This window comes from Dipodomys ordii, unplaced genomic scaffold, assembly GCF_000151885.1.
Source record: "Dipodomys ordii isolate 6190 unplaced genomic scaffold, Dord_2.0 Scaffold141, whole genome shotgun sequence".
NCBI lineage: Eukaryota > Metazoa > Chordata > Mammalia > Rodentia > Heteromyidae > Dipodomys > Dipodomys ordii.
The window spans coordinates 290893-306242 of record NW_012267357.1 but is presented as its reverse complement, the minus strand read 5'-3'; the positions used below and the strand labels follow the sequence as shown (position 1 = coordinate 306242).

The window sequence follows — 15350 nt, the reverse complement described above, 5'->3', positions numbered from 1 at the left end:
ATATATATATACATATGTATATATATATTTTTTTGTCAGGTTTAATATGGACTTTTTTGTGCCATTACTGGAGCTTGAACTCAGGGCCTTGGGTTTTGCTTGGCTTTTTTGCTCAAGGTGCTGTACCACTTGTATACCTTCATTTCCAGTATTTGGAGAGAAAATGTTGCTACTGGCAACATGGAACAGCACGGCAGGATTCTGGAGCCAAAGAAATAAGAACAGAGAGAGAGAGAGAGAGAGAGAGAGAAAATGAAGAGAGTGGGGACCAGGGGGTGAAGGCTCACCTGCTCTTGGATCCCGAGCTCTTGTAAGCAAGCCTAAAGTTCAGTATAGAGGAGGTTAGTACAGACATGTGCAAGAACAAGGTATCACTCTATCTTGTGGTTACAATAATTAACATGAGACATAGTTTTGTACGTAGTAATAATTGACTTCCTTTTTGTTAGGAAGAAGATAGAAGCAGTGAACATTTAACCTTAACACAAACATTTATCTTCCCAATGTCTCAAGCTTTATAGGGTCCAAACAACTCTAACTCAAATATCATAGGGTCCAGGTAACAGTAACTTATGCATTTGTTTTGCTTTGTCTGTTTCAATTTTTCCAGGGTCCAGTTCTCAGCCTTCTGAGTACTGAGGAGGCAGCATTCCAACTTCAACCCTTTCCTGGTCTCACAATAAGAGTCTTATAGACTTTACTGCCCATGTTAGTTTTGAATAGCAATCCTCAGATCTCAGCCTTCTGAGTAGGATTACAGGCATGAACCATTAGCTCCTGGCTGGTACTGGGGCTTTAACTCACTGCTTTATACTCTTGCTTGGCTTTTTTACTCAAGGCTAGAGCTCTCCCACTTGGCCACACTTCCATCTCATAATATGGGCATTTCTTTTCTGCTCAGAATATTCTGTTCTTTGTGGAGGAAGAATGCAGAGGGGAACAGTATATCAACCAGGCAAAGAGTCCTTTGCTTTTTACATACACTCTACATTATGTGACATAAAATGGTTCATCTATATGAGATCCTATAGAATATACTAAGAATCCCAACATTTCTGTTGCCCAGTTTTTCTTTCTTCATAAAATTAGTGTATATTAATTATATAAAGGGATTTCCCTGCCTTCTGCACATCATGAAGTCCATTAAATTGCCACCATCTTGTTTATAGGCAGCAAGACCATTGGATCTACCTGTGGGTCTATTTGTCTGATTTTGTTGAATGAGATTCACACTTCCTTTAAAGCAAACTCAAGCCCTGATCATATGATATACTTCCATACATTCTTCAGTTTCTTTCTTTTTCTTTTGTGGGTTGTGGGGCTTCAACTCTGGGCCTGGGTGCTGTCCCTCAGCATTTCAGCTCAAGGCTAGCACTGTATCACTTGAGCCACAGTGCCACTTCTGGCCTTTTCTGCTTAGTGGTGCTCAGGAATCGAACCCAGGGCCTCATGCATGCAAGGCAAGCACTTTACCACTAAGCCACCTTCCCAGCCCCACCATTCTTCAGTTTCTATGGTGTATGTGTGTGTGTGTGTGTGTGTGTGTGTGTGAGAGAGAGAGAGAGAGAGAGAGAGAGACTGTTCAGTCGGTGGCTGCAAAGACCACACTATCCAGTCAACAGTGAATGCTAATGCTGTTTAACCCATGGGTACAAGAAAGCTGCAACAAAATTATAGCAATTATGTTCAACCAACTTCAAGAACTTAGTCTTTCACTCTTATAATATCTTCATTGGAAAGAACTGGAACATTCTATTGCTTATCATGTGTGATAAAATATTCAGTCGATGCTAATATGTTTAGATTCATTTTCTAAGACAAAATTTCAGTTTCTAAGATACAAATCAACATGCCTTACATGGTCACATGTACCTCAAAGGACCTATGACCTGACCAAAAGCATCAGAGTATATTTACAATTATTTCCCAAGAATGACTATGCCAATGGGTAGAAATTTTTTTCTGTTACTAACATGGTTTAAATAACAATGAATTGGGTACTACTCATACCTGTAATCCTAGCTACTCAGGAGGCTGAGATCTGAGGATCGTGGCTCAAAGCCAGCCTAGGCAGGAAAGTCTGTGAGACTCATATCTCGAATTAGTCATCAAAAAGCCAAAAGTGGAGCATTGGCTCAAGTGGAAGAGCAGAGTTCAGGGACAATGCCCAGGTCCTGAGTTCAAGACCTAGAACTGGCACACATACCCACACCCATACATAAATGACAATGAAGACAACTTCATAAAGGAACTTTTATGGACAACATCTATAAACTCTGATACTGGAGAACTTTAGATTTATACAGGAATGTACTGGGACTAATGAGTCCATGACAAAAACTCAAGTTCATGTCATTAGTTGAGAGCAACACCATTGGCCCCCACACATGGGTTCATATTTTGACTTTTCTATGTATAGAGAGCCTGAGTCATTCATTTTGGTGCTTTAATTACTCAAACTAAGCAATGGGAATTAGGCACAAAACTCCAGGTACAATTGTAATGAGACTGGATGAGTTACTGCATATAAAGCATGTGTTGTGCTTTGAGAAGTTATGGGAGCAGTTTGGCTGTGTAAGATGAAAATATCTTCAGAGAAAACATACAGCCTCTCTTCTATACACAGTCACACATATATTCACAGTCACAAAACATATAACAAAAGTCCAAGAAATCTTGGACACCATACCACCTAAAACTAAATTGAATATAATTGCTTCCAGGAACTTGAAAGTTTTTATTTAATCAAGATTTCCCCCACAATGCTTCTATTATCCTTATCCTATCAAAATCCATAATCAGAGTGGCTCTTCAAAGAGAATACCAGGCCCATTTTAGCATCTAGATTTTTTTCCTTCCAAAAAATTATACTGGGACATGATATATTATACAGGTCTGTAGGCATTCAGACAGAGTGAGACCAAAGGAGGATGCTCTTAGGAGAGGATCACAAAGGCACAATAGCTATGTGCATCCGATCATATAAAATAATATTTATCAAAATGAATTCCAGGAAATGGGAATAAGAGGTTTTTCTCAGGGCTGGGAAGGTGGCTCAGTGGTGTAGTGCTTGCCTTGCATGCATGAGGCCCTGGGTTCAATTCTTCAGCATCACATAAGCAGAAAAAGATGGAAGTGGTGCTGTGGTTCAAGTGGTAAAGCACTAGCCTGAGATGAAGAGCTGAGGGACAGCACCTAGGCCTAGAGTTCAGGCCCCACGACTGACAAAAAAAATAATAAAAAGAGGTTTTTCTCTTTGTTACTGTTTTTATATTCTTTTCCTTTTATCTCCTTTGTTCATTTATCTGTCTTTCGGAGGGTAAAGGGGTGGACACAGAAATGGAGGGTAAAAGGGTGAAAAAAATGCAGCAGTGATACTCAGACACTATGTCAAAGATATCACACACACACACACACACACACACACATCTTTTATATATATATATATATATATATATATATATATAACTTGTAGGTGGGGAACCAGAGGGAAAAATTTAAAGTACAAGGGAAGGGGGTGGTATTGTTAAAAATAAATATACTCTTTATCTGACTTATCTAACTGTAATCCTCTGTAGATCACCTTTAAAGCAACAATAAAAAAAATGCATCCAAAAAAGAACTCCAGACTACTTACCAGCTTTGCTCTGTTTTGAGGTTTCCTGCAATACACACACACATACACACAAAATCATTAAAATTGTTGTATGTTCGTTCTGAGAATTTGAAAAGATATAAGAAATATTGTAAATTCAAAGGTTCCCAAAAACAAGGATAGGGTACATCTTTGGCAAACCCATAGCTTTTCCTAGATGTATATCTCAGCTCCAATTACATCAGCAATTTCAAAATATTTAATCCAATGAAGAGACATTCCTTCCAAGGAAGAGGATCCCTAGCACACAGTTTACAACCTGTGTTGATATTTGCAAATGTCTTCTTTTTTTTTATTTTTGGTCAGTCGTGGGGCTTGAACTCTGGGCCTGGGCGCTGTCCCTGTGCTCTTCAGCTCAAGGCTAGCACTCTACCACTTGAGCCACAGCACCACTTCTGGTTTTCTAGTGGTCTATTGGAGATAAGAGTCTCCCGGACTATCATGCCTGGACTGGCTTGAACCATGATCCTCAGATCTCAGCCTCCTGAGTAGCTAGGATTACAGGCATGAGCCACCAGTGCCGCTTTTTTTTTTTTTTAAAGATATCACTTGGGGGGCTGGGAAGGTGGCTCAGTGGTAGAGCGCTTGCCTTGCATGCCTGAGGCCCTGAGTTTGATTCCTCAGGACCACATAAGCAAAAAGAAAAAAGCTGGAAGTGGCGCTGTGGGTCAAGTGGTAAAGCGCTAATCTTGAGCTGAAGAGCTGAGGGACAGCGCCCAGGCCCAGAGTTCAGGCTCCACGACCGGACCTAAAAAAAAAAAAAAAATCACTTGGTAAGGATCTATTCATCCACCTTTCAGAAATCCAATAAAATCCAGTGTTTATAATGTATGTAGTTATATGTGTGTGTGTGTGTGTGTGTGTGTGTTTATGTGTTGGTCCTTGGGGTTGGGTCTGGGCTGTACTTGAGCTTTTTTGCTCAAGGCTAGTACTCTACCACTTGAGCCACAGCTTCACTTCCTTCTTTTTGTGGGTTAATTGGAGATAAGAGTCTCACGGCTGGGTGTTGGCTGTAATCCTAGCTACTCAGGAGACTGAGATCTGAGGATCATGGTTCAAAGACAGCTCAGGCAGGAAAAGTCTCTGAAATTCTTATCTCCAAATAACTACCAGAAAACCAGAAGTGGAGCTGTAGCTCAAAGTGACAGAGCACTAGCCTTAAGCAAAAGAGCCCAGGAACAATGCCCAGACCCTGACTTCAAGCCCCATGACTGACAAAAAAAAAAAAAAATCTCATAGACTTTACTGCCTGGGGTTAGCTTCAAGCCTCTATCCTCAGATTTTATCCTCCTGGGTAGATAGAAACACAGGCATGAGCCACCAGCACCCAGCCACAGTCATATTTTAATAGCTGAATTCAACTTAAAAACAAGAAACTAAGAAAGTAATATTTCTTGTTTAGAATTTGATAGCATATATTAGATTATATAAGTGGGGTTTTCATTGTGATATTTCTACTTATGCATACAATGTATTTGGATCACACTCACCCTTCTTATTACTCTCCTTTACCCATCTTCTTAAAATAATTTCATCTGGGCTCACCAGATGGATGGCTCATTCCTGTAATCCTAGCTTCTCAGGAGGATCAGATCTAAGGACCACAGCTCAAAGCCAGGCTGCACAGGAAAGCCCATGAGACTCCTATCTCTATTAACTACCCAAAAGCCAGAAGTGGAGCTGTGGCCCAAGTAGGGAAGCTAAGGGACAGTGCCCTGAGTTCCTGAGTTCAAGCCCCAGTACCAGCACATACACAGAAAAATTAAAACAGATTTTGTTATTTACTTTACTGTTATTTATATTCTTTCTTTCTTTCTTTTTATTTATTTATTTTTTTGGGTCCGGTCGTGGGGCCTGAACTTTGGGCCTGGGCGCTGTCCCTCAGCCCTTCAGCTCAAGGCTAGCACTCTACCACTTGAGCCACAGCGCCACTTCTGGCTTTTTTCTTTTTGCTTATGTGGTCCTGAGAAATTGAACCCAGAGCCTCATGCATGCAAGGCAAGCGCTCTACCACTGAGCCACCTTCCCAGCCCCCTTATTATTTATTTCTATTTTAATATATGCAAACAAACTACTTCTACCATATTTATCTTCATTCATCCTCTTTGTTAACCTTTCCTCTTTACTTCTATTGGTATCTATCCCCTTCCCCCACAACCGAGCCTGTTTTACTTTCCTGTCATTCTTTGTGTGTGTGTGTGTATATGTGTGTGTGTGTGTATTAATTTCATCAAGGGTTTTCACCATATTTCAGATGCACATACAATATATTGTGCTAAGAATAACCTCTCTATTGCTTTCCCTTTCCCTGCTTCTGACTCTGTTGATGAATGGCTTTCATTGATATTCCTCATGCCATTTCCACGCATAGTTACAATGTATTTTGAAGTTATTTACCCTCCCATCAGTTTTTTTCTACTTTTTCCCTTATCTGCCTAAACAGTCCTATAGATTCATGTTCTATGCCCATTTTATGTATATATATGTACATATATCTATATAGGTATATATGTGTGTGCATATGTCCATGAATATGTATTTTTTTCTATATATAAGCCAAAACATACAATATTTAGCTTTCTGAAATTTGACATTTCTTGTTTCACATGATATTATCCAATTCTATCCATTTTCTTGTAAATGAAATGATATCATTTTTTCTTTATGGCTGTGTAATTCCATGGTATTTATGTATGTACATGTATACTGTTGGACTATTGTGAATAGTGACGCAATAAACATGGGTATGCAGATATCTTTCTGGTATGTTGATCTGATAGATGCCATCATGTAGATCTATTTTTAATTTTTTGAGGAATTTCTATATTAATTTCCATAGTAGTTATACTAATTAATAGTCTCACCAACAATGGATGAGGGTTTCTTTTTTCCCACATCTCCCATCAGCATTTGTTGTTCGTTTCCTTGACAGTTACCACTCTGACTGAGTGAGATATAGAATCTTAATTGGTTTTGATTTATAGTTACTTTATGGCTAAGGATGTTGAACTTATGAAAGCAACATTTCTACTTCAGGACAAGAAGAATCACTTTACCATTTCAGTGGATGGTGATACTTCCTCTTGTCCACCACATGGCTTCTGAGTTGGGCCTTCCTGGGCACCTGGGAACATAGAGTTTAAGTATTAGATTGGGAAACACTTTTGAGATTAGTAAAGCACACTCCAGGTGAGCCTGTGTGGGTATTTCCAGAGGTCAGGAGGACCCTAGCTTAGTGAATGGACTAATATAATAGGTTCATAATGTGATGGCATTATAGTGCCATCTATGGACTTATGAGAGGCAGATCCTAGCTGGAGAAAGAAGGTTGCTTGGGAGCCTCCTTGCCCTGGCCTCTTGCAGTATTTTTTTTTTCTCTGTGTCATATGTGCCATGAGGGAAAGTCTCCTCCTTCACATGCTTCATGATGCTCTGCCTCACCACAGGCCCCAAATCAACAGAGCCAAAGACTATGAACTAAAATCTCTAAGAATGTGAGTCAAGTAAATCTTTGTTATCCACCTTAGATTCTATGTCACAGTGACATAAAACTAGTACTGAAAATTGGTACCAGAGAAGTAGTGTTGTCGCTGCAGCTTTACTTGACAATGTCTTTCAGTTTCCCTTGGAATTAGCTGGTGGGAAGAATTTGGAAGTTTGGAAAAGTAAACTAGAAAAAAAGAAAAAGAAAAAACCAAATGCCTAGGATACTACAAAGTACAGATTAATGGGAGATTCTGGGGGACACTCAGAAGAGCAGAATAATAGAAATGTACACAGTAAAGTCTGTGCTCATAAGGTTTCAGATGGAATTGAAGACTCGGCTGGGAATTGGACTAGAGACCATTCATATTACATTCAAGCATAAAGACATTGGTCTATATTTTGTCCACGTCTTGAGACTCGGAGTAAGGAGGAATTTAAAAATAGTGGATTAAGTAATTTGCAGAGAGTATTTCAAGATAGCATAGCATTTAGAATGTGGCATGGACATTGTTGTTTATTTTTAGTCAGATTAGCAGACATGGGAATCAGGGACAAAAGGCAAAGCAAAAAAAGATTTGAAAATCATGTTTTTTGTTGTTGTTGTTAGTTGTAGGGCCTGGGAGCTGTCCCTCAGCTCTTCAGCTCAAGGAGAGCATTCTACCACTTGAGCTACAGTACTACTTCCGGTTTTCTGGTGGTTTACTGGAGATAGGAGTCTCAGGGTCTTTCCTGCCAGGGCTGGCTTTGTACCATGATCTTCAGATCTCAGCCTCCTGCGTAGCTAGGATTACAGGCGTGAGCTACCAGTGCCCTGCTGAAAATCCTGTTCTTTGATGGAAAAATGACCAAGTTAAAGTTGCAGACAAAAAGGGTGTGCTTGTTAAAGAGATTAGTAACATTAAAAATAAATTAAGTACTTAGCTCCCAGACAACAAGATCCTAGAAGAGCTTCTGAGGATTAGGCTGTAGTCTGCCCACCACAGAATCAAGAGTGTAAAGGTTTTAACTTATTTGAAAGACTTTTAAGCAAAGAGCTCTAGAAGCCGAGTATGGTGGCTCACTCCTGTAATCCTAGCTACTCATGAGGGAGGCTGAGATCTGAGGATTGCGGTTCAAAGCCAACCCAGGCAAGAAAGGCTGTGAGACTCTTATCTCCAATAAACCATGCAGAAAGCTGGAAGTGGCGCTGTGGCTCAAGTAGTAGAGCGCTAGCCTTGAGCTGAAGAGCTTAGAGTCAGCGCCCAGGCCCAGAGTTCAAGCCTCATGACTGACAAAAAAAAAAAAAAAAAAGGGCTCTAGGGTACTTTGTATGCCATTAGGAAAGTGTTTTCCTAAGATGCCCAAGCTGCTGTGATCCAAGGGACCCCTGCTACTTACTGCTGAGGCTGGCAGCAGACCTTGGTATTATCTATATGAGGCTGATTTTGCAAGTATGCAGAATGAAAGAATTGAGAGGGCAAGCCAGGCTTCCACACAGATGTAAAAGGAAAGCCTGAAAGTCCAGACAATGAATGGCAAGATTCAGAGTCCCTCTAAACAGCCTTTGAGAAGGTGATAGGTTTAGCTTTGAAATCTCAGCTGCAGTTGACAAGGGATATGACAATTCTGATGGTTAAGTTGACTGAGTTGAGAACCTCTAGGAGATTAATATAGCACACACCATTGAGTTTGTGAAGGTGCACATGTCAGCTGCAACCTTAGGAGTGTGGAGATACTAGGAATCTGGAACATCTGTCAAGAAAAGCTGTGGCATCTTCTTGAGCCAGTCCCAGAAGCCATGTGGGCTACAAACAGCATGGTCAAAGGGGCAGGGCTACCCAAATCCCTTGGAGTTCAAATCACAAATCCATCTGCCTTTCCTGGGATTCAGTCTTGTGGTTTAATCCTTCCTTGCTATTCTTTTATTTTGGAATGGGAATGGTTGTTCTGTGCTACTGTATTGAAGTAAGGAGACTGGGTCTACGCTTCCCTTAGATAACTGGCTCTTGATTTCCCCTGATTGTTTCCCTAGACAGTTTGCTCCCCCCAACCCACTTTTGTTAGGTTTATTTCCTCACAAGTTGTGTGGTCTTGGCCTATATAAGCTTTGTACTAGCTGCAATCGGGGCTGCTGGTCTTTGAGAGACTCCAATACTCACAACTTAGCTTCAAGTGGTGGCTTCTGTTTTTTTCAACTGTTTCCTTCCAACAGTATGTTGGAAATATGTAATTTTCGAGCTCCTTTTGCTCAAGGCTAGCACTCTACCACTTGAACCACAACACTGTAACATGTGAAATCAGTAAAAGAACAAAATTATTGATTATTAAAAATGGGGCCAAATATTAAAGGTAGAACCCTTCTGTAGAGAAACTCCAGGTCAAATGGCCAGTAGTCAACCTAAGTCTTTTCCATCCTTACTAAAAAGCCAAAGTATATCTCTTATTCAAGTTTACCAAGCTGGCAGCTTTGCAGTTTACCACAAACTTGGCTGAAGGCCATGGACGACCTTGAGGCTTATTATCAGCTGTACTGAGGTTGGCTGTATTAGTCAGGAGCTTATAATAAAAATAATTTTTGTAAAATAGACTATCCCTATCCAAGGATATGTTTTGACTTTTGTAATCCAATAGTATTGGTTAGCTGACCAAGTCAAGACTATGTTTTGCTTCTACTTCTGCAGCTCAAGGCTGTTTTTCTTCTGTAAATCTGCTTGCTTGCCTTGACAAACCCCTCTTGTGTGGTTTTTCCTTTAAAAGACCCTCATGGGAAAAAGTCTTCACTGCATCCCACTACTCAAATAGTGGGGTGTAGTCCCTGCACAGCTAATTAGGACTCCTTGCCCAGTTTAACGGAGTCGGTGGCCTTATTTCCAGATTTGGGATACTTCAAATGCCACTTCTGTTTTTTGTTGTTGTTGTTTTTCTGTGATTAATTGGAGATAACAGTCTCACAGACTTTCCTCCCCAGTCTGGCTTGGAACTGTGATCCTCAAGATCTCAGCCTCCTGGGTAGTTAGGATTATAGGCATGAACTACTGGCTGGTGCCTTGAGTTTCAGAGATTTTTTAAAAATATTTTTATTATTTTAAGTAGTTATAAAAAGGGAGTTTCCATTAACCAAAGCAGTTTATGAATACACTGCATCTTGATCAATGTCACCCCTTTCAATTTTTTTTTTGGTCAGTCTTAGGGCTTGAACTCTGGGCCTGGGCACTGTTCTTGAGCTCTTTTGCTCAAGGCTAGTGCCCTACCACTTTAAGCCACAGTGCCACTTCTGGTTTTCTGGTGGTTAATTGGATGTAAGAGTCTCATGAACTTTCCTTCCTGAGCTGGCTTTGAACTGCAATCCTCAGACCTCAGCCTACTAAGTAGCTAGGATTACAGGAGTGACCAGCTGAGCAGCACCTTTCATCCTGCTTACCTACCCCTCCCAAACCACCCCTTCCTTCATTTATATTAATTTTAGGTTATATATTGAATTTTTGCCATTTAACAAAGCAGTTTATGTATACAATACCTCTTGACTGGTGTATCACTTTGGCATCTTTACCTGACTTTGACCCACACCTTCCCTTATATATTTCTCAATTCTGTGGTATATACAATTAATTCTTGCCTGCATTCTCCCACCTTTCCCTCTTTATTCTTCTACTTCTCTCCCTTTGGCCCCACCCTCCCCTCTTGCAAGTACCCATTTCCTGGTACTTATTTGTTGGGCTTTGACTTAGTCTTTAAAAACGATTATACTATTTGCACTCTCTACAAAGTCTATTATGCTATTACATTTAATCCATTTGTAACCCCTTGCTTACTATCCAGTGTTTACTTATAGATATATAGGCACATTCTTGCTACTACAAATGAGGGAAACCATACAACCTATGTTTCTCTGGGCCTGGCTTACTTGGCTTAATATAATTTTTTCCAAGTCTTTCCATTTCCTTAGCACATGGTACAATATCATTCTGATAGATGAGTCAAATTCTATTGTGTATCTATATCACATTTTCTTGATCCATTTGTCCATTGAGGAGCATCTGGGCTGATTCCATATCTTGGCTATGGAAAATAATGCTGCAATTAACATGGTTGTGCTTTAGTGCAACTTTGTTTGTGCTCTATTCAATAAATGCCAAAGAGAGAATTGCCGAGTCACAGGGAATCTCTATGTTTACTTCTTTGAGGAACGCCATACTGCTTTCCAGAGTGGCTGAACAAGCTAACCCTACCACAAGTGTAATAGAGTTCCCTTTGGTCACATCTCTGCCAGCATTTGTTATTGTTAGTTTTTTTTTCCTATTGGCTATTCTAATTGGGTGAGGTGCAATCTCAGTGTTGTTTTGATTTGCATTTCCTTTATGGAATATTTCTTCATGTGTTTTTACTTCTGAGAAATCTCTTTTAAGTCATTATCCTATTTATAAATTATGTTGTTATTTTTTCAACTTGGGTATTAGGGTATTGGAATAATGTTGGAATAGTTAAGGATATGGGGACTTAAAAAGATGGAATAAATGCATTTTGCATTAGAGGATGTGCAGCAATCTTTTGGAGACCTGGGAAGGAATGCTGCAGCAGCTTAAGAAAATGTGTTTCAGTGTCCAGCTGACAAAAGGCATAACAATTTTCATTGTCAAGTTGACTGAATTGAGAAACCTTTAGGAGATTAATAAAGCACTCATGTGTATATGTCTATGAAGGTGTTTTCACCTTCATAGGTGATTAGAATATTAGGACTTTGAATGGACTAACACCTTGATAGATTTGTAATCATGATGACATTTTGAGACAGTAAACAGTAGGAGCTGGGACCTAGTTGGAGGGAGAGGATGGGAGGTGTCCTTGGGGCTATATCTTTCTCTAGTCCCATTCCATCTTCTCTACCAGGAAGCAAACAGCTTCCTCTTCCACACACTTCTATTGTCAAGACGTACTATTTCACCACAGATAAGGACTGCAGGGGAGTGGCTCAGGTGATAGAGAGCTACTCAATGAGTTCAAGTCCTAGTCTCAGACCAAAAAAAAAAGAAAAAGAATCTCTGAAAATGAAAATGTTGCTCTCTCAAGTATTTAGGTCACAGCTATACAAAGTAACCAACATACTATGCAAATAATACAGGAGAGCAAAAACTCAGGTTATTCATGCATGAAAGCAGGGCCTCATTACTGACCCAATGGATACTGAAGGCATAAAAACATATATGAACAATTTTATGCACAATCAGATAACTCAGATGAAAGGTATGATATCTTGAGGAATTTAAATGTTCATGCTCATACTAGAAAATAGATCATCTAAATTATGATACATCTATTAAAGAAATTGAAGCTTTCAAAGAAGCAGCCCAGGTAAAAATGACTAAATTGGTGGAATCTACCCGATTCTTATGAATATATGCTAGCCAACTAATGAAAATGCAAGTCTGTGCTCTTAGGTGTTTATCCCATTCAAATAAAAAGTTAAATCTAGATGAAGTGCTCCATATGAATGTTTTATCCAGCTTTACCTATGGCCACCAAAATTGAAAGCAAACATGATGTTCTTCACTAGGGAAATGGATGGTCAATTTTCATTTATTCCCTATAATGGAATATTATTTAAAGGAATGAGATAGCCGGATGCTGGTGGCTCATGCCTATAATCCCAGCTACTCAGGAGGTTGAGATCTGAGAACTGCAGTTTGAAGCCAGCCTGGGCAGAAAAGTCCCTATGAGACTCTTATCTCCAATTAGCCACTCAAATACTGGAAGTGGTGCTGTGGCTCAAAGTGGTAGAGTGCTTGCTAGCCTTGATCAAAGGAGCTTAGGAACAGTGCCTACGAAGCTGAATTCAAGCCCTACAACCAACAACAAAAAAGCAGGGGCGGGGAGTGAGATACCATGTGATCAAAAAGAAGGTGTATATTGATTAGTGAAACAGGTTGTACAAAGAGGCTACATAATCTATAATTCCAACTATGACATTCTGGGAAAAACAATGTAACTACAGAAAAGTATCAAGAGTTTCTATGGTTATTGAGCAAAAGGAAAGAGATTAATTAGTAAAGAACAGGATATTTATAGGGTAGAAAACTATTCTGTATGAGACATTGTAGAGAACATGACAATACAAATATTTCAAACAAAGGTACATGTAACACAAAGAGTGAAACAATGTGAATACAGACTTATAAAAATTACTAATTTATGGTCATTAATTTTAGGAAATGTACTGATATGACAAAAGAAGTTTAATATTAGGAGCAATTATGTGTCGGGGTGCTGAGGAGGAATTAATAACTGTGTTATTAATTTTTATATTAGTTCAAACCTTTCCTACACAAAAGGCTACAAATCCTAGCTATTCAGGAGGCTGAGATGTGAGATCTGAAGCCAGCCTGGGGAGACAATTCTAAGAGATTCGAATCTCCAATTAATCAGAAAAAGCAAGTGGAGCTGCGGTGGCTCAAGTGGTAGAGCACTAGCCTTGAGTAAAAAAAGCTAAGTTGAGAGCAGGAGGCCCTGAGTTTAAGCCTGAGTACTGGCACAAAACAAATAAAATAATAAAAGTAACAATTTGGCACTGCAGTTACTAGAATGTTTAATTTCTCAGTGTTCAACAATCAAGTAATTTATAGGCATGAGCTGAAAATGCTATCTAGTATTAATTAAAAAGAAAATATGATTTTAAAGTGCATTTTCAAATTTTGTTCTTATAGCATTACTGGTTAGATAATTGAAACTTGTGAAATAAAAAAAGGTATGAAATTAAAAATATGGTTGAAAGCTGGTCACTATAGCTCATGCCTGTAATCATAGCTACTCAGGAAGCTCAGATCTGAGGATCACAGTTCAAAGCCAACCCATGAGACTCTTATCCCTAATTAACCACCAAAAAGCTGAATGTGAAACTGCTCCAATGGTAGATCACTAGCCTTGAGAAAAAAGTTCAGACGAGATTGGGCCAGTTCAAAGTGGTATGGCTATAGACATTGGCTGGGAAGGTGGCTCAGTGATTGAGTGCTTGTCTTGCATGCATGAGACCCTGGGTTTCATTCCTCAGCACCACATAAGCAGAAAAAGCCAGAAGTGGTGCTGTGGCTCAAGTGGTAGAGTGCTAGCCTTAAGCCGAAGAGCTGAGGGACAGCGCCCAGGCCCAGATTTTGGGCCCCAGGACTGACAAAAAGAAAAAAGAAAAAAAGTTCAGGTTCAGCGCCTAGGCTCTGAGATCAATCCCCAGGACCACCAGTACACACACACACACACACACACACCCTGTTGAAACTCTTCAGTTTTCTCTTACACACACACACACACACACACACACACACACACACACTGTTGAAACTCTTCAGTTTTCTCTTACATATTAGGACATATGGTTATCTACAATGATTGTTCCTGATACAATTTAATAACTGAATTTCCACAGTACCTTCAGTTGTATCACACACTGGTAACTTCTGGTGTAAAGGAAGGACTAGAATCTTTCTGTTCCCTGGAGGGTGTTTGCTAGAATTTCTTCGGAAATATTTCATCAGAGAAGAAACTGGAAAATGTATTTGCAAAAGATTAGCATTATGTGGAGATAGATGGGGATGAGAGATGGGGGAGTACAATGAAAGGGTGACATTCACAAGATGCATGAACTTATAAACTGACATGTTGAATTGACTTCTCTTTGTACAACTACTTTAAGATAATAATAATAAAAGAGGGCTGGGAAGGTGGCTCAGTGGTAGAGCGCTTGCCTTGCATGCATGAGGCCCTGGGTTCGATTCCTCAGCACCACATAAGCAGAAAAAAAAGGCAGAAGTGGCGCTGTGGCTCAAGTGGTAGAGCACTAGCCTTGAGCTGAAGAGCTGAGGGACAACGCCCAGGCCCAGAGTTCAGGCCCCACGACCAGACTGCCCCCCCCAAAAAAATTTTAAAAAAGAGATATATCAGCTTAATGGCTGATATTCAAAGGAAAATAAATAATTTGGAGCTTTTGGCCCTGTTTGCTGGTTTCCAAGCAGAGCCAGCTCAGTCAAGAGTAGGGCTTCAGGAAGATCATGGGGCAGTTTACCTGTGAACTTAACACATGCATTGTGTGTATCATGGACAGATAACATATAGATAAGAAAATATAGAAAGTCAGAGGACACTGTAACAGGTGCTGGTGCCTGATAGCCTGGCCCCAAATCCCACTCAAGGACACATAGACCCAGGTGAGGCCATGTAATTACTCTTTTCTTAATTCTTTGTACTG

The 15350-nt window shown here is 39.9% G+C and overlaps 1 protein-coding gene across 3 annotated transcripts in view; it reads right to left on the bottom strand.

The window, feature by feature from the left end:
• The window catches only part of LOC105997247 (zinc finger protein 280B-like), a 73609-nt gene that overhangs the window by 7265 nt on the left and 50994 nt on the right, over positions 1-15350 (bottom strand). For all 3 annotated transcript variants that reach the window (XR_001175638.1, XM_013031604.1, XM_013031605.1), the window contains exons 3-5: positions 6712-6779; positions 3638-3662; positions 288-320 (exon numbers count right to left, since the gene is read on the bottom strand). Coding sequence is in view for 2 of the 3 variants with exons in the window: in XM_013031604.1 (XP_012887058.1) it covers positions 288-320; positions 3638-3662; positions 6712-6714 (61 nt within the window). In the remaining variant the exon portion in view is untranslated. The remainder of the gene's footprint in view (positions 1-287; positions 321-3637; positions 3663-6711; positions 6780-15350) is intronic.